We start from the raw sequence: 19569 nt of genomic DNA, 5'->3' as shown, positions 1-19569 counted from the left end.
AGAAACATTATGTGAAGAAAATCCAATACAGATTCAACAGTGGATGCCAAAGGATATCACGGCTCAGACATGGAACTTGCTCAAATCACCTGCCGATGTGGCGTGATACTAAATTAGTGACTACCACCACACCTGGGGCATCAGGACCAGGTGTGTATGGACAGTTAGCAGAGAAAAACTCCAAACAGCATGTCTAACTGAAAAACCATATGTATTTATGATCCAGTACGAGGACCATACCATGTGTATTTTTTGAAGATTGGCATTTATTTTTTAAGATGATCTGATCTTCAGAAATCAGGGGTAGGGAAAGATGAATGATGATTGGGAAACTGAAATGGGTTTCTTTTTTTGGCATGTGACATGTGCAGGAAGAAAACCACCCTGAACTGGAGCCAACGCAGAGGAAGGAAGTTGGTACAGATGACCCAGGTGGGGTCCAGAAAGGGGCTGGGGGCTTGGGTTCTCCACCAAGTCAAAGTCATATATGGGTCTGTAGCCAATCCTCTTTGCTGGGGGCCCCAAACCTGCTCTTGGAAGCCCTTGCCTTACCTGAACGGAGGTTGTAAGGTAGGCAGTACTTGTACCCAGAACTGGATGGGTTGGGCAGAATCTCATTATTGGGGCCCCTAAAAACCAGGCAGGAGTTAAGTCTTTATGTTCAGGAAACAGGGAGCTGCTGAAAGTTTCGGAGAAAAAGAAAAAAAAAGAAAAAAAACATGATGAGGGAGAAAACAGAACTCAGCAGATCAATCTGACAAACTTTTGGGTAATGGACTGCGGGGTGGGGTGGAGACACAGCTACAGTCTTGAGCCCAGAGAGGCAGTCAGAAAGGAGATGACTCAGGAATGGGGCTCAACAGCTTGGAGACGGAGACGGAGGAGGAAATGAGCAAAGAGAACCACAACACACGTCAAATGAAGGACGCACAGCCCTCAGTGACCAACTCATCACAAAGAACTAAGGAAAGGGTGCAGTAAAACATGGTGAGCGCACAGACAGCAAAGTCGGGAGGGCAAGGTGATTCTACACGTCCAGTCTGAAGTGAGAGCAAGACATCCAAATATAAATATGAACAGACAGCCAGAAATCTGAGACAGGAGATGCAGTGATAAAAACAGGACAGGAAAAACAATCGAGGGGAACATCAGCACAGAGAAACTTTTTCATTCTATGAGCGGGTAGCGGGTATTTAGAAACAAGCATCTACTTTGTTGCAGGGCATTCTGTAAATAAAGAGAAATGTGCTGACAAGGGCAAGAAATTCTATGCTAATGTTACATTTCACAGAACACTTCCACAAACAAAACAATAGAATGACAAAAGCTTTTTCTCTTGAGAATTACACTGACTCTGGAGACAAAATCATCTGCTTTCTCATTATATTTGCTCACAAGTGTTCATTAAAATACCACCTCTGCTAATTAACTCAATTCTCCCTCTAGTCTTAAAGTTTACCAATTCTTTTTGAAGGGGGTACAGCTCTCATATCATAGGACCGTCAGCCAAAGGGACTTAGATGCTATTGAGGGAAGAATTGGGAAGAAGTGGAAGCTGTGCTCAACCACAGCCAGGACTCTCACGCGGCAGTCTTACCCGGGAGGAAAACTGGAAACGATGGTGATCACCAAGACATGAGTTCAATTCCTAACACTCAAAGCTGCCCAGAGATTGATTTAAGCACAGGCAGGCAGGAGAGTCTGCAGGAAGGGACTCAAGCACTGGATGAGCAATGACCTTGCCAGGTTCCTCCCAGCCTTATGAGCCTGGTAACACCCTGAAGATTGACAGACAATGTGAGGATTTAGCTGTGTGCGTGCTTAAAGCCGCCATGCCGCTGGCAACCCCACACAGAGCCATGACTGACGAACCTCTGAACACTCGGCTTTAATGACAGGCATGAAAGAAAATCTCTCTCTCTACGACCAAGTACTAGCTGAACTAACCAATATTAAGTGTACTTTTTCCCCCAAGTACAAGATAGTCTGGTATACGTACCAAATTTTGTTGTACGCATCTAGGCATTCTGGTTTAACGTTGTGAACTGAAACAGAAGAAAATCCCATGACAAACTTATGAACAAAGCAGGGGAAAAAGTCCCCCGTAAAGACAGCTAATTTATCACTCACACTGTAACTTGTATAGACTGCTTGTTTCCTTTTTGGCTAGGAGATTAGAGTGAGCATCTTTTCTTGGATCAACTTTCCGGACAAACAAGGATTTTAACCAGCTGTCTTCTCGAGGTCTGTTATTGGAAGATGTCAACCTCCTATGGAAAAGAAAATGCAGTAATGTGAATCTACTCAGAGACGTAGACTCCAGTGTCTTTAGGAGTGGTGCTATGGCACACAGTTTTATAAGATTATCAGTCCACTCAGCAAACACACAAGGAACACAGATTCTAGGCACTGTTCCAGAACCTGGGATACTACATAATGTCTACTTCCCATTAACACAGAGTCTACACAGCAGGAGCAGGGGAACATGTGAAAGTAACTTGTAGAACTCCCAAGAGAGTTCCCATGTTTACCTTTGCAATGGCTGCAATGGCCAGGAGCCCAGAGTTTCCTTCAGGTCTCCCACATGGGTGCCAGGGCCCAAGAACTTGGGTCATCTTCTGCTGCTTTCCCAGGCTGTTAGCAGGGAGCTGGATAGGAAGTGGAGCAGCTGGAACTCAAACCAGTGCCCATATGGGATGCTGGTATTGCAGGTAGTGGCTTAACCTGTTATGCCACATGCCAGTCCCCTCTCAAGCAATTATTAAAAAATATTTATTTATTTATTTGAAAGGCAGAGTTGCAGAGAGGCAGAGACAGAAAGAGCGAGCCTCCATCTGCTGGTTTGCTTCCCAAATGGCGGCACCACAGTGCCAGCCCCTCAAGCAATTTTTGACACAGAAAAAAAATATATATATATATATGGATAGCTAGAGTGGTTAAATTCACAGAGACAGAAAACTAGATGGTTGCTAGGCACTGGGGTAGAATGGGGAGTTTTTTTGTTTAAAGTAAAATGTTCTGAAAACGTATGGTGGTGATGGACGCAAAATATTGTGAATATAACTTTACAAATGGTTAAAATGGTAAATTTTATGTTATGCATATTTTAATCTCAATTTTACAAAGATTTCATTTGGAAATAGTGATGGTTCTACAGCATTAGCCATGTAATTAATGCCACTGAATTACACACTTAAAAATGGCTAAAATAGCAAATTTTATGTGATATACATTTTATCACAATAAAAAATGTAGAAAAAACATACAGGGAAATGTAGTGAATTCTTTTTTAAAAAATTATTTTACCACTAAACTTGGGAGCAGGTAGTCAGTCTAGTGGTTTAAACACCTGTGTCTGACACTGGCGTGTCCAGGTTAGATTCCTTGCTCTGGCTCCTGAATCCAGTTTCTGGCTGGATTAGACCTTGTAGGTAGCAGTGATGGCTCAAGCAATTGGGTTCCTGCCACCCCTGCGGAAAACCTGGATTGTGCTCCCAGCTCCTGGCTCTAGCCCCAGCCAGGGCTGGCTGTTCAGGCATCTGGAGAGTACTGCATGAGGGCTCTGTTTCTCAAATAAATAAAAAAATTTTTTACTCCTGTACTACGTTAACTTTAGAATTATTCTATAACTATCCAAAAAAACACTAGTATCAACTTCATTAACACATAAATTTACTAATTTTCAATCATACCTGAATTTCTACTACATATGCTGTTAAAACTGAGGATTAATTTGGCTAAAGTAACAAACTACACTTCAGTCATGAATTTTGAAGTGCACACTTACTGCTGATAGATTCGCCAGTAAGAATTCAAACTTGTAACAACTTCCCTAGAGGGCAGTGTGGCCTTAACCATACCAAAGTTGAAACTGTGATTTTCGGCCCAGTAATCCCACCTGTGCTCATGTCGTAGGTGCACTACGCTGAATTCACAGAAACGCTCCTTCCTGTCTCCTCCTCTCCAGTTTTCTCCCGGTAGAGGCAATCTGTATATCCATTAACGTGGACTGGTCAAATACATTAGGGAGCCCACAAAGCAAGTGCTTCAGCACTGATCATGTGTGGGGAATGTCACTGGCAAGGGGTAGAAGGAAAGATTTCTTTTTTCTTCTTTTTATTTTTTTGACAGGCAGAGTGGACAGTGAGAGAGAGAGACAGAGAGAAAGGTCTTCCTTTTCCATTGGTTCACCCTCTAATGGCCACTGCAGTTGGCGCACCACGCTGATCCGAAGCCAGGAGCCAGGTGCTTCCTCCTGGTCTCCCATGCGGGTGCAGGGCCCAAGTACTTGGGCAATCCTCCACTGCACTCCCGGGCCACAGTAGAGAGCTGGACTGGAAGAGGGGCAACCGGGACAGAATCCAGCGCCCCGACCGGGACTAGAACCCAGTGTGCTGGCACCGCAGGCGGAGGATTAGCCTATTGAGCTGCGGTGCTGGCCAGAAGGCAAGATTTCTATAGGCATAAGCTGTTTTTATTATAAAAATTCACTAATATCCGCTGACAGTGCATGTTTAGAAGCCCCTTTGATAGGTAATTTCCCATAACCACTGGAAACAGATTTAAAAATTAGAAGCTGGGTGAGTCATCCATCCTTCCCAATGTCACATAACCAGTCAAATGACAAACTGCAGCCCCTTCATCATCTTCCAACCTGTTCAGATTCATGGCCAGTAAAAGACTTCCTTTCATACACACACAGCTTGTGCATTTCATGTCATGTAACCACAGTAAGATCTGCCATGGTGTGGTGCCCTCCAATTCCTCCTCCTGTAACTGGCCCTCTGTTTGTTTAGCAGACTTGATTACAGACACAGCTAGCACCAGGCAAATCTAAGAGGGAAAGAGAGCAGACTCAGGTACTAGGGAAAGGGACCAGAATTCGAACAAAAGGCAAGAAAAACTCTCCTGAGAGCAAATTCCTCAGGACATGAACATGCGGATTCCACACTTCAGTAAGACAAGATTGTAGTCCTACTCAATAGGGTGTCTTAGAAGTAATAGCACTCTAAGTTTCACATTATATTAGCAACCTTTTCCTTTCCATTTGTTTACAAAGCTGACTTAGTGCTTTATTGAACAAACATTACAGAACAATTTTTTTTTTTGTAAAGACTTATTTATTTTATTTGAGAAGCAGAGTTAGAGAGAGGAGACAGAGAAGAATCCCATCCATTGGTTCACTCCCCAAATGGCCACAATGGCTGGAGCTGAGCCGATTCAACGCCAGGAGCTTCCTCTGGGTCTCCCACCTGGGAAGCAGGGGCCCAAGCAGTGGGGCCATCCTCAACTGCCTTCCCTGGCCACTAGCAGGGAGCTATATCAGAAGTGGAGCAGCCAGGACTCAAACTGGCACCCATACGGGATTCTGGTGCCGCAGGCAGAGGCCCCTTCAGAACAATTTTTAAAAAATATTTATTTGAAAGGTACAGTGACACAGAAGACAAGCAGAGGGAGAGAGGGAAAGGAGGAGAGGGAATTGAGAGAAAGAGAGCAAGCGAGCAAGTTTCCATCCCACAGGTTCACTCCCCAAAAGGCTGCAACAGCTGGGGCTAGGTCAGGCTGAGCCCAGAAACTGGGAACTTCATCTGGATTTCCCATGTGGCTTGCAAGAACTCAAGGTCTTGGGCCATGATCTGTTATATTAGCAGGGAGCTGCATTGTAAGCAGAGCAGCCAGACCCAAACTCGCACCCCCATATGGGATGCCAACATCACAAGCAACAGCTTAACCTTCTGTACCACGACACCTGGCTCTACAGAGCAATTTATCCCCATAATACGCTTTTTTAATTTTGAAAAAACAATTCACAGGCTATTGCTTCAAACAGCTAGTAAATAGATAAAAATATTTTAAATGATATAAGCTTACAAACATACAAATAAAATGCTAGTATTTTTGTAAGTAATATAAAAATATAAAAAAAATTTTATTCAAATCTTTCAATGATTAAGTAGCAGACTCACACTGAATAAGTAACAAAAAATTTGTTTAAAGATTTATTTATTTATTTGAAAGTCAGAGTTACACAGAGAGGAGAGACAGAGAGAGAGAGGTCTTCCATCTGATGATTCACTCCCTAGATGGCCACAACGGCCAGAGCTGTGCCAATCCGAAGCCAGGAGCTTCTAATGGGTCTCCCACGTGGGTGCAGGGCCCAAGGACTTGGGCCATCTTCTACTGCTTTCCCAGGCCACAGCAGAGAGCTGGATCGGAAGAGGAGTAGCTGGGTCTCAAACCGGCGCCCATATGGGATGCCGGTGCTTCAGACCAGGGCATTAACCCAGTGAGCCACAGTGCCAGCCCCGAATAAGTAACAAATTAACATTAGCACATGGCATGTTTCTTGTAAAGTGCATAGGATAAAAACAGTCATAAATGGCATTTCTAAAAAGAAATTAGCAGGACCGACGCCATGGCATAGTGGGTAAAACTGCTGCCTGCAGTGCCGGCATCCCATATAGACACTGGTTAGAGTCCCAGCTGCTGCACTTCCGATCCAGCTCTCTGCTGTGGCCTGGGAAAGCAGTAGAAGATGGCCCAAGTGCTTGAGCCCCTGCACCCACATGGGAGACCCATTAGAAGCTCCTGGCTCCTGGCTTTGGATCAGCCCAGCTCCAGCCATTGTGGCCATCTGGGGAGTAAATGAGTGGATGTAAGACTTACTTTCTCTCTCTCTCTGCCTCAGCCTCAGCCTCATTGTAACCCTGCCTTTCAAATAAATAAATAAATCTTAAAAAAAAAAAAAAAAAAAAAGGAAGTTGGAGATTCATTTTGCTCACTACATGTTAAAATTGCTAAGAGTTGGGGCGCCGGATTCTGTCCCGGTTGCCCCTCTTCCAGGCCAGCTCTCTGCTATGGCCAGGGAGTGCAGTGGAGGATGGCCCAGGTGCTTGGGCCCTGCACCCCATGGGAGACCAGGAAAAGCACCTGGATCCTGGCTCCTGCCAGGATCAGCGCGGTGCGCCGGCTGCAGCGGCGGCCATTGGAGGGTGAACCAGCGGCAAAGGAAGACCTTTCTCTCTCTGTCTCTCTCTCACTGTCCACTCTGCCTGTCAAAAAAAAAAAAAAAAAAAAAAAAAAAAAAAAAAAAAATTGCTAAGAGTTAATGGTGGTATCCCTGAGGGATGGGTAAAGAGGAAGAAAGGGGGAAAAGAGATAGGTTCCCCCATATGTTGTCTGTGTGGACTGTATTTCCTAGTTAGTTAATTTAAAGTACTTAGGGGGTGGGCACCATGGCCTAGAGTGATTGGGATGCCGGGATCTCACACTGGAGTGCTAGTCTGAGTCCCAGCTCCTCTGCTTCCCATCCAGCTTCCAGAGAATGCACTTGGGAAGCAGCAAATGATGGCTTAAGCACCTGGGCCTCCACCACCCATGTGGGAGACCTGGATGGAATTCCAGCCTTCTGGCTGTTGGGATGTAGATGAAAACACATAAAGAAACATTAAAAAAAATACTTAGGGGACAGCATCTGGATATATGGCAAGGGTACTGAAAAATTTTTTAAACTATTTTTTTTTTTTTTCAAATAAAACCAACTTTTAAAATTAGGAAGAAATTATATACAAAAACAGTTCTTTAGCTAAAGCCAACTTGATACAGTGTTTTTTTTTTTTTAAGCATATTTTTTTAAAGGAAGATTTCTTATATTTATTTGAAAGGCAGAGAGAGAGAGACAGAGACAGAGACAGAAGAGAGAGAGAAAATCTTCTTCCTTCTACTAGGTTCAGTTCCCAAATGGTTGCAACCGCCAAGGCTGGGCCAAGCTACAGTCAGGAGCTTGGAACTCCATTCTTGTCTTCCTTATGGGTGAAAGGGCCCAAATACCTGGGCCATACGCCATTGTTTTACCAGGTTCATTGGCAGAGAACTGAATCAGAAGTGGAGCAGCCAGGACTGGTACTCATGTGGGATGCCAGCATCACAGGCAGTGATTTAACTCACTGCACCACAATGCTGGCCCCTCTGTTCTCAATTCACTCTGATTATACAAAATTCATCTTGAAGAAGGTAATTCTCCAAATAAATCACTGTAAAATTTATTTCAATTAAAAACATTTTGTTAATTTATTTAGAGTGTTTTAAACATCATATTTTGGGGTATTTCATGTTTAATATCACAAAGCAAAGGCAGTACATAAAATTAGTGATATACAAAGTAGAAAATTTTAAGATTTGTTTATGACACTTTGTATAATTCCTGTGTTTATTTTAGAGTTTAAAGTCACTAAACAGAAATTGTGGTTTTGAAATATTTTCGTTAAATAAATTGTAAGGATTTAGAAATAACAATGATGAATAATTTGAAAGGAATACAACAACAGTGTCTAAACATATCACACTAAGAAGTTCCATTTAAGACAAGAAATATTCACAAAAGCAACCACCACTAATAATTCTTAATATATCCTTCCAGAAATGCACAAGTATGTAGGATACACACACACACGCACACACACACACACACACACACACTGATATTTAAGAGGGTTTAACTTCTGTGACATTTAATACTTTAGAAGAAAGCAAAATAAAAGTATTATTGGCAGGTTAATCTGGAGGGGGAAAATCCTCAAAGTAAGTTTTCTCCTCATCTTAGAACTCAAGGAGATTAAAAGTTAATAGGCGCAAACTTTTTGCTAAGGATTGGACTAGGTGGTTTGTCTGTCATCTCTTTAATGCCCCAAACCATCTACAAGGCAGGTATTGCTGCATTTTAAGATCAGCTCAGAGAGGCTAAATAACCTGAGCTAACAAGTAGGAAAATGAAATATGAGCCTAGATACAACTGCAAAGTTCAAAATATTTTCGTTAAAGATTTATTTATTTGAAGGCAAAGTTTGAGAGAGAGAGAGATTGATTTTCCCATCTGCTGGTTCACTTCCCAAATGGCACAACAAGCCAGGGATGGGCCTAGCCAAAGCCAGGAGCCTAGAACTTCATCCAGGCCTCCCACATGGGTGCAATCCTCCATTGCTTTCCCAGGTGCATTAGGAGGGAGGTCAATCAGAAGTGGAGCAGCCAGAACTTGAACTGGTACCCATATGGGATGCCAACATTGCAGGTGGCAGTTTAATCCACGACACCACAACACAGACTCAAAATATTTTCATTATTAATAATGGGTGTCTCCAGACAAAAATCTCTGCCCATGCATTCTGAACATACATTATTCCATACTTTAACAATACCAGGGGCCAGTGCCATGGCGCAGTAGGTTAATCCTTTGCCTGAGGCACTGGCATCCCATGTGGGCGCCAGTTCAAGTCCCAGCTGCTTCTCTTCCCATCCAGCTCTCTGCTGTGGCTCGGGAAGGCAGTGGAAGATGGCCCAAGTGCTTGGGGCCCTGCACCCACGTGGGAGACCAGGAAGAAGCACCTGGCTCCTGGCTTCAGATAGGCACATCTCCGACCGTTGCAGCCATTTGGGGAGTGAACCGATGGAAAGAAGACCTTTCTCTCTGTCTCTTCCTCTCACTGTCTGTAACTCTACCTGTCAAATAAATAAATAAATAAATGGATCTCCCTTAGGATGGGAAAACAAGGTATATGTACATTCTTTGTAAACTAACTATGCAGAGCAGGTATGAGACTAAGACATACTCAACGTAGGACATACACAAGAACCTGAGAGGTGTTTGCTTGTGAACTTGGCTTGGAATTGTCTTGACAAACAAAAAAGTCAGCACTGCTCAACTGACTGTCAGATTCTGAAATTGTTTGACAGGTGTCAGGTGACCAGAGTTGCTTCATGTGCCCAGTCCCTGTGGTCATCCAAGCTGGATCACAGAAGGGGGTAGAAGCAGCTATGCCAACAGCTGTCAGAGGAATAAGATCCAGGCTGGGCCTGGCTTCTTTACTGACAGTTACAAGTCTTTGAAAGGTCTTACATATGATGGTGCTTTAAAAAGCTTGTGGAAAACTGAATTAAAAGTAGGAGTTTATTTTTGGCACAGAATTTGTAGAAGTAAGTGAAAAACATGTATTATGCAAAAACTTTACATGGACTTCAACATATTTTTGTGCCAAAATAAACTCATAATTTTTAAAGCATTTTTTGTTTCAATTTTTTTTTTTTTTAATTAGAGGCAAAGAGACAGAGAAAGATCAAGAGAGTGCTCCCATCTATTTACAGGTGCAACAGGTGCAACAGGTGCAACGTCCTTTTACCTTTTCTTGGAACCTGGGAGCCAGAAACTCAAACCAGGTCTCCCATGCGAGTGGCAAGAACCCAGCTACCAGGGCCCTCACTGCTGCCTCCCAGGGTCAGCATTAGCAGGAAGCTGGAGCCAGGCACTAGAGCTGGGTACCAAATCCAGACACTCCAACGTGGGGCCCTGGGCGTCTTAACTGCTAGGCTAAACATACAACCCTAAATTTACACTTTTAATTCTGTTTCTCCGTGAACTCATTGAAGCATCCTCACATGTTTGCTGGGTGGCACTTCACAGAAGGTGGGAAGCGGCACATGTTACAAAACAGCAGACTTTACTCAGAATCAGCATTATGTGCCAGGCTCTGTGGATACAAAGATGAACCAAAAGCTTAGTTATTCAGTCTCATGGGAAGAACCTGTTGAGTGACCTTGAATCCATGGAACTTGACACACACACACACACACACACACACACACACTGTGGAGCCCAGGGGGCAGCGAGAGGAATTCCAGTAGCGACAACCTGGTTCTATCTTGGAGGACAGGCGACAGGTGGTAATTCCAGTCAAAGCGGACAACATGGATAGGGGCATGGCAACAGCCCCTATCTACCTTAATAAAGGTAGAGTGGTGTGGGAGGACAGTGGGAGCTGTACCAGGAAGGCAAGGTGGGGGCAGGGTGCTAGGCTCTCCTGCCTATCAGCAGGACTTTGTCCTGAACATGATGCGATGCCAGCAAGTTTTCAAGGAAAGACCTAAGTATAAAAAGAGGCCTGGCAGTGGCATGGCAGATGACAGCAGCAATAAAGACAGGGAGCGTGGCTCCTGGGCTCCGTACTGGTGGTCCTGCCCAGCAGCTCTCACTGGATGGTCCCGAGTGAAGCCTACAGCAGAGGAGCTGAAGGGAAGGGAACACCTTTGGGGTACTCTGGAGGTGAGACAGCTCAGACACAGGTCTTGACCACATGCGGAGGATGGTGCTGTGCAGGGATAGAAGGAGTCTGGATGGGAAAAAAGTCTAGGGGACGTTGGGTACAGGGTATATTGGAATTCTTAGGCAATGCTACCATTTTTCTTTGGTAAATTTAAAAAGCTATTCTGAAATTAAAAAAAATTTTTTTTTAAAAAGATGGTGCTATGGTTTCATGAGAGCACATCGAAGAGGAGAAAAATACAGGTAACATTCAGACCACAGGAGGAGGCAGCAGCAGCACAGGGAGTTTCAATCATTCAACCGTCAAATATTTACTGACTGTGTCCCGCACACCAGGTACTGGGCCAGGCTGAGGACACAGATGAACAAAGCTGGCCTTGACATCACAGAACTGTTGGCTGCTGGGAGTGGGTAAACAAACGTGATCATTGCCCAGCGTGAGACAGGCTCTGTGATGGAGGCCCAGGCGGTGGCTGGGACCGCGGTCTGTCAGCCTGGGGAAGACGGGTCCAACTCTCTGCAGAAGGACTTAACTGAGCTAAGGACTTGAAAGGTAAAAAAGCAGGTTGTCAGGCGGATGCTCACGGGAAGACAGCCAGCCTCAGCAGAGTTCAAGTACTGGCTAAAGCCCGGAGTGTATGACTTCTGCAGGGCGAGGAAGCATCGCCCGGGGGCCAGGACCTGTTCCAAGGCTGACTCCTGCATTAAAGCAGTAGCTACCAGACTCCCCTCCCTACCATCAGCCCGTCTTCCACACTGCATCATAGAGATGTTTCCCCACGTCTTCATTTTGAAGCCCTTCAGAAAGGCTGAAACAGTGCAATGAAGACCTCTGTGCCTTGCATGTGGATTAAAGAGCTAATGTTTCACATTTTCTGTCTCTATTTGCTTTGACACCAGTGGAGACCTAATACTTCACCCCTAAATCCGTCAGCAGGCATTTCCTAAGAACAAAGACAAAATCAATGCTATCATCATGCATAAGAAAAATGATTCTGCACCATCTGATATTTACTTCCTAATAAAATGCCCTCGATCATTCCCCAAATGTCTTTCACAGCTTTTCTTGGCAGGGGAAGGGAAGAGGAATTAGGATCTATTCAAGGTTCACATCACAGAGGCCTTTCTACAGGAAAACGTCCTCTGGGAATTCCTTAGCTGCTCCCTTCACAAGTCTACAACTCTGCTTTACAAGTCTTCAAGTCCATCTTCCTAGGAGGAATCCAGACCAGGAACACTGAGGACTGAGCTACGGGCCATGGGGATGGAGCAGGTGGCATGCAGACAACACTAGAGGCAAAAGGGACAGAAGTGGGGAGGTGGGGAGGGCCCAGGGTTTCCGGACAGGGCCCCTGGATGGAGGGTGTCGTATTACTGGGAGTGAGAAGCCTAGAGGAGCAGGCTTTGTAGGAGGAAGAGTTAAATGCAAGTACATAAGCTTTTTTTTTTCTTTTTAAGATTTATTTATTTGAAAGGCAGGGTTAGAGAGGGCGGGAGAGAGAGAGAGAGGGAGATCTTCCATCTGCTGGTTCACAACTCAAATGGCTGCGACAGCCAGGGCAGGGCCAGGCTGAAGCCAGGAGATTCATCCTAGTATCCAATGTGGGTGCAGGGGCCCAAGCATTTGGGGGCATCTTCCACTGCTTTTTCCTAGGCCGTGAGGAGGGAGATGGATCAGAAGTGGAATAGCTAGGACCCAAACTGGTGCCCAAATGGGATGCCAGTGTCCTAGGCAGTGGCTTAACCCCTACCATATGCATTTTTTTAAAAATGTTATTTAAGTCCTGCAAATTTCATATATTTTACATATACAGATTTAGGAACATGGAACTTCTCCCACCCGCTCACATTCCAAACCTTCTCCCCCTCACCTTGGATTCCCATTCTTAATTTTTACAATGATCTATTACCAGTATACTTAGTGACCTTATAGTTAACCCTACTCTGAGTAAACAAGTTCAGCAAATAGTATGAAGAGAAAGAAAACAGAACAAAATCAAACAAAACCAAACAGACTGTTCCTCAATGGAAGAGACAATGGCTGTGAACAAGCATCCATCCTCAATACACAGCCTTCCAGGTATTCTCTTAGTTACATATGCATTTTGAGTGCCTGTGGGACAAGTGTCCAGTAGGCAGCTGGGAACTCTGGGCCTGGTGCTGAGCAGAGCTAAGGGAGATAAGCTGGCAAATGTGCGGGCAGGGCTGAGCCGCCCAGGAAGACTTCCTCCTCCTTTCCAGAAAGCACTGCCCTGGCAAGGTCACCCACAACACCCTGTCAGCAAGGGCAGTTTCCTCCTGTCACGCTGTCACCTCAGCCTTTCAGCAGCACCTGGCGCGGCTGACCCCTCTCTCCTTGAAACACACAGAACAATGACCTTGCAGCCTGCTCTTCCCAGTCTCCCTTGCTGGCTCCCGCTCCCGTACCCAGCCTGTAAACACTGGCATATCCCAAGGCTTCTTTCTCAGCCCCTCCTCTGTCCACACGCTCTTTAAGCAATCTCATCCACTCCTTCAACCGATTACCAAACAGTCTTAATGAAACTCATCAACCAACAATTCAGCATTCCTATACACTGTCCACTCTCAAATGTTACCTGCAGTCCAGACATCTCCTTCAAAGAGTCAAGTGGCCAACTGCCTACTTCCACTTGAATAGCAGGCCTGGCTATCTCAACGCTTTCCCAGGTTCTAAGCTGATCTGAGTCCCTCCTGCCTCTCTCCTCCCTGAACTAGCTAGCTAGCTGCTGGGTGGCCTTGCTAGCTTATCTTATTTACTGACATTTCCTAACAGCCAACAGTGCAACAGGCGCTCATATTTAAGGAACGAACAACTCTTAGTAAACAGAACTAGCATTTGCTAACTTGGCGATTACCCTTGATTCTGTTCCCTCCCCAGAGCCAAACAGATCTTTTAAACACGCGGATCGGACAATGTGGTGCTGGAGTTCATGCTTTCAAAGGCCATCCACGGCTCTCAGGGTCTCCCACAAGATGTGAAATTTTCTGGTCCTGTTCCCCACCTCCTTTCCTGGGTCCCCGAGGACAGACACCCTGGCTGGTATGCCCAGTTTTGCAGGGCTCCCAGTGCGTTCTGCACATGCGGTATTTGGCAGAATTAGTGAGTTAGACAATGGCTACCCCTAAGTCAGACTGGAGGCCAGGAAGGGAAGTAGACAGAGTGCAGAAGGACCCAGCAAGTGAGACAGAGATGAGGACTCCGGTGTCAACAGCGTTTGGCCCCAGTGAGAAGTGGGGATACTAGGCAGACCTAGTCCAAAGCTCGTTTACTAACTTTGTGACCTTGGGTAACTTGGGCAAACACGCTGAGTAAATATTTTCAGTGTTTGCCATCTCTTTGGGAAGGAACAAAATACAAATTTGGTAGGCTCATATTGCTGTGTGGGGAAAAAAAAAACACAGATGACAAATAACTATAAAAAATAAAAGAAAGTTGATTCGTTAATAAACCTGAATACAAATTTAAGTATGGGGGTGGGGTGGGGCAGGGTTTCCAAAAGTTTGTGGAAAATGGAATTTAAAGATAGTGCTAGAGCCTGTGTTGTGGCGTAGTGGATAAAGCCACTGCGTGCCCCGCCAGCATCCCACTTGGGTGCCAGTCTGTGTCCCGAAGCTGCTCCACTTCCCATCCAGCTCTCTGCCAATGGCCTGGGACAAGTGGTGGAAAGTGGCCCAAATACCCGGGCCCCTGCCACTCACATGCGAGACCCAAATGAAGCTCCTGGCCTTGGCCTGGTCCAGGCCTGATTGGAGGAGCCATCTCAGGAGTGAACCAGTGGATGGAAGATCTTTCTCTCTCTTTTAAAATAAGTAAGTAAATTTTGAAAGAGATAATGTTAAATTCTCTAAGAACTCTCCAGAAGTCCCTTCATAACCTGGACAACCTGGATAAATTGGACATCCCTGCAGGCACGGGCGCTGGGCCCCAAGATGGCTAGACCAGGGTTCAAAAACACCTTTCCCCATTGGTACGCTTCACCTTCTCAGAGGTCCCATCTCTTAACTTCCAAACTAACCCTGTTAAGGAAAAAAAAAAAGCAAAATCTACAGGTGCGTTAGGATGGGCTCTGGTTACTTAAGGTGGAAATGTCAGTGACAGATTCAGATGACCAAACAGTTAATCCAATGAGGTTAGGGAGGAAAAAACGAAAGGCCTCAACACTTCGCGCTGGTCACTGTAATACTTTCTCACCCAGTCCCCCCACCACGTCACCGAGGGCTCCCGGGGGACCAGGGAGCGGCCGGCGTCAGCACGCCCTTCGCAGACACCCGGGCTCTGGGCGGGAAGCCGGGCACGGCGCGTCCAGGCCCCGCGGCCTCGGGCGCGTGCTCTGCCTCCGGCCCCCGGTCAAAGTCCCACAGGCCGGGCCGGCGTGGCGCGCAGCGGGCGCCTTCCCCGCGGCGAGGGCGGAGCCGCGCGCCCCGGCCCGTCCCCGCCGTGACCTTGAGCCCGGTGGGCAGGGTAAAGGCGCCCCGACCCCGCCGAGGCTCCAGTGTGTCCGGGCCCCGCCTCCCGCGACCTCTGCTCCCACTGCCCCTCTGCCCCCGGGCAGCCCTGCGCGGCCGGACCGGGGCGGACACCGCGCCGAGGACCCCGTGCCCTCTGCCCCGTGGCGGCCCCTCCCCGGCCGCTCCCGGAAAGGGCGGCGCAGCTCACCGGAGCCTGGGTAGGAGGCTACGCGGGGCCGCCTGCTGCAGGAGGCCTGTGGCCGAGGCCGCTCCGCGGGCGCGCAGCACTCGAGCCGCCATCTTGCTCCGGCGCCTCGGCTCCCACCGCCCGGGCGCCGCCGCTGACGCCGCCGCCGCCACCGCCGCCGGGACCCCTCCCCCGGCCGGGCCCGACCGGGCCGGGGCGGGGCGGGGCGCGCGGCCACTGCAGCGCGGGGCGCGGCCGCCAGGGGGAGCTGGGTGCGGCCGCGGCGGCTGAGTCCCCGGCGCTCGGAGCGCGAAGCAGGAGAAAAGTTGCGAGACAAGGCCCTCGGCGTCCAGGACTGGGCATGGCTTGCAAACGAGTGGAAAGAGCACGGAAAAACAGCACCGCTGTTGCGAAGGGGATCCAAGAAGTGGCGGAGGGGCGTGTCCTCGAAGCTCGTTTTTTTTTTTTTTTTTTTTTTTTTATTAACCACCTTGCTACTAAAGGTTATATTGTAACAGAAGCATTCTGGGTGGACATGCACCCAAATTCTGCCGTGGCCCCGGGACAGTTCGTTTCAGCACCCAGAGGGCGCCGACCTCAACCTGTCACGGTCGGGGGCGGGGAGAACAGGCAGCACCCGGGGGGACAGGTCACCAGTGCAGGTTGGGCGAAGTGGACGCTGTTTCCCAAGAACTGGCCTGCCAGCTGGGTCCCAAAGGCTGGACCGGTGGGACGGAGGGCAGGGCGATCCTTGGGGGAAGGAACCACTGAAGCCCTGAGGCGCTGTAGAGGGAACCATTTTCAACGCGAAAGCCGTGAGACAAGGTGGGGACAGCCTAGCAAGGCCTACAGAGGAGACTTGGGAGGAGCGCGGGTCCCCGCCGCCAAGGGGGGTATATGGAGGCGGCCACGCCACTGAGGGGTTGCAGGGGCGAGGGAAAGGGTCTCAGGGCTGGGCTGCTGGGAGGTCTCTGCATGGGGGAACGGAGATGGCAGCAAAAGGCTCCCGAGCTCGCGGCTTCTGTGAGGCTGGTCATCTCAGAGGCCCAGCTCTAGAGTCTTTTGACTGGGACAAGGCACCACCGGGGAGCACACGGATGGATGCTACAGAGGAAGCTACAGCAAGGACTTGCCCCAGCCTGGGGAGAAGCACCTGTCCCTAGGATGCCAGTGAGAAAGTGAGACAGAGGCTGTGGACCTAGGTTTAGTGAGGCTGTTGAGACCCAAGAGGCGGGCAGAAGAAGTGAGCGCAGCCTGGGATGGAAAGGACTTGTCCCAGGCCTGCGAATCACGGCTCAAGTGTGGACGAGTGCTTGGAGAGTATCTCACACGTTGCCCTAACTTCCCAAGCTCTGTCTCATGAGCTTGTCTCGAATGCTTTCAAGTCCATTCCCCTGAAAGGTAACTTTGGTGGCTAGACATTTCTTTGCTGGTCTTGCTTTTGTGTTACCATCAGGCCATTTATTCTGAATTTTCCTTCTCCACTGTCGTTTGGCTCTGGAGTTCCACGAATCCATTGCTTTCTGTTGGCAGTTGGGATGGGGGAGGAGTATTCATTCCACAGGTGTGTGGCTTAGGCTTAGGGTACTACTCAAAGCCACCGAGTAAACACAGGGCTTCCTGGTGCACTGTTTTTACATTGAGATTTTCAGGAAAAGAATAAATAAAAATGATACATTACAGCATGCATGTGAGGTTTTGAAATATTGTAGATGGCCTGGACTCTGTCCCAGAGCTGTGGTGCAAGTGTCCTGTCATCGGCTGGGGGCACACTTGGGAAAGCCACCCTGGCGCTCTCCTGGATCCTTCCAGGCTAATGGGTACCACACAGCCCCACCTGCAGCGGACCTAGACCCTCTCGGCTCACCTACCCTGGAACCCCGTCACTCCAATCGCTCACCTTCCCTGCACACTCAGTCTACATGCTAGTATCAGTACCAGCACCTCTCATCTTTCCCCCATTCCAGTCCCTTCTCTACAGTGATGCTAGTTAACTGTTATAAATGCAGACCTGATCCTATCAGTCTTTTAAAAAACTCCCTTCCTTCTGCGGGGAACGCCTGCCTTTGCTGCACTCCCCATCTTCCTGCCTGGAGACTCAGGATTCGGTTCTGCCATTGTGTCATCCTTCCTGGTAAATGACCCTAATTTCTCTCTAGGCACCTGTGCATACCATTCCCCTCCCCCAGACTGTGAGCTGGGAGAAGGTGGGCAATGCCCTTGGTCACTGTTGCAACCCTGAGCTTATACAACACACATAATAGTTAGATTGACATGTGCTCCAAGTCTCTTTCCAGGAGCCAGAAAACTGATAATACACCATTCAATGTCCCCTCAGGTCAAAATCTAAGCTGAGGCAGGCGCTGTGGCATAGTAGGTTAAGTTTCCACCTGCAGCGTAGGCATCCAATATGGGTGCCAGTTTGAGTCCCAGCTACTCCACTTCCAATCCAGCTCTCTGCTATGGCCTGGGAAAGCAATAGAAGATGCCCCAAGCACTTGGGCCCTTGCACCAGAGTAGGGGACCCAGAGGAGACTTCTAGGTCTTGGCTTCAGATTGGCCTAACTCTGGCCATTGCAGCCATTTGGGGAGTGGACCAGCAGATGGAAAACCTTTCTCTCCTCGGGTGATCACTGATGTCATAAATAAAGAGTGTCAGTTGTTAAATCAACAACAGGAGTCACTGTGCACTTGTCCCCCATGTAGGATCTCTGTCCTTTATGTAGTGTACTTTGAGAATTAATGGTAAAACTTAGCTTCAAACTGTACTTTTATTTATACTTTGTGTGTCTGTGTGGGTGTAAATAGTTGAAATCTCCACTTGGCCGGCGCCGCGGCTCACTAGGCTAATCCTCCACCTTGCGGCGCCGGCACACCGGGTTCTAGTCCCGGTTGGGGCGCCGGATTCTGTCCCGGTTGCCCCTCTTCCAGGCCAGCTCTCTGCTATGGCCAGGGAGTGCAGTGGAGGATGGCCCAGGTGCTTGGGCCCTGCACCCCATGGGAGACCAGGAAAAGCACCTGGCTCCTGGCTCCTGCCATCGGATCAGCGCGGTGCGCCGGCTGCAGCGGCGGCCATTGGAGGGTGAACCAACGGCAAAGGAAGACCTTTCTCTCTCTGTCTCTCTCTCTCACTGTCCACTCTGCCTGTCAGAAAAATAAAAAAAAAAAAAAAAAAAAAAAAAAAAATCTCCACTTAGTATTGAGTTGGGGAGGTGGGATGGGAGTGGGGGTGGGAGGGCAGGAATGGGGGGAAGAAACACTATATCCCTAAAAGCTGTACATATGGAATTTGTATTCATTAAATAAAAACCTTAAAAAAAAAAAGAAAACCTTTGTCTTTCCCTCTTTCTCTGTAACTCTACTTCCCAGATTAAATCTTTTAAAAAATAATTCTAAGCTATCAGAGTTTTTAAATAAAGAGCAACTAAGAAATTCCAACTCAAATGTGCTTGTGGAAAGTGCTATAAGCTCATTCATGTGTCATATTTTAAGAGCTCATGCCTACTTAGTCTAGCCTATGAGTGACACAAATTTTTACAATTCTATTTCTACATGTCAACATTCTTATTAGTAAAGCTGTCCACAGCAGGTTGCTTATTTCCCCTTGGAACTATGAACATCATAGAAAAAAATTATTTTTTCAATTTACTTTGAATATCTACCATTTAAAATATTCACATTCACCAAATGTGGTCTTGTTTATATCTAATGGTATTCTTCTCCCAAATAAAAAGTTTTAAAATAAACCCAAAATTGCTTTGAACGACACCACCAAAAATAATACATCTTGTCAAACAATGCAACAGGTTGCTAGGCACAC

General features: G+C 47.4%; 1 protein-coding gene across 11 annotated transcripts in view; it reads right to left on the bottom strand.

Annotated features, from left to right (window-relative positions):
* Positions 1 to 15896, bottom strand: part of NIPSNAP2 (nipsnap homolog 2) — a 33386-nt gene extending 17490 nt beyond the window's left edge. For 4 of the 11 annotated variants that reach the window (XR_016226123.1, XR_016226122.1, XR_016226124.1 and 1 more), the window contains exons 1-4: positions 15771 to 15896; positions 2131 to 2270; positions 2000 to 2045; positions 553 to 679 (exon numbers count right to left, since the gene is read on the bottom strand). Coding sequence is in view for 4 of the 11 variants with exons in the window: in XM_089321516.1 (XP_089177642.1) it covers positions 553 to 679; positions 2000 to 2045; positions 2131 to 2270; positions 15771 to 15862 (405 nt within the window). In the remaining 7 variants the exon portion in view is untranslated. Of the gene's footprint in view, positions 1 to 552; positions 680 to 1999; positions 2046 to 2130; positions 2271 to 13689; positions 13885 to 15770 lie in introns of those variants that run through there. The other 7 variants (XR_016226121.1, XM_051836325.3, XM_089321515.1 and 4 more) reach the window with 4 other exon arrangements.
* Between the last annotated feature and the right edge of the window lie 3673 nt (positions 15897 to 19569).

This window comes from Oryctolagus cuniculus, chromosome 19 (assembly GCF_051225735.1).
Source record: "Oryctolagus cuniculus isolate XC-2025 breed Fujian yellow rabbit chromosome 19, ASM5122573v1, whole genome shotgun sequence".
NCBI classification, from domain to species: domain Eukaryota; kingdom Metazoa; phylum Chordata; class Mammalia; order Lagomorpha; family Leporidae; genus Oryctolagus; species Oryctolagus cuniculus.
This window is presented reverse-complemented; position numbering and strand designations above follow the sequence as displayed.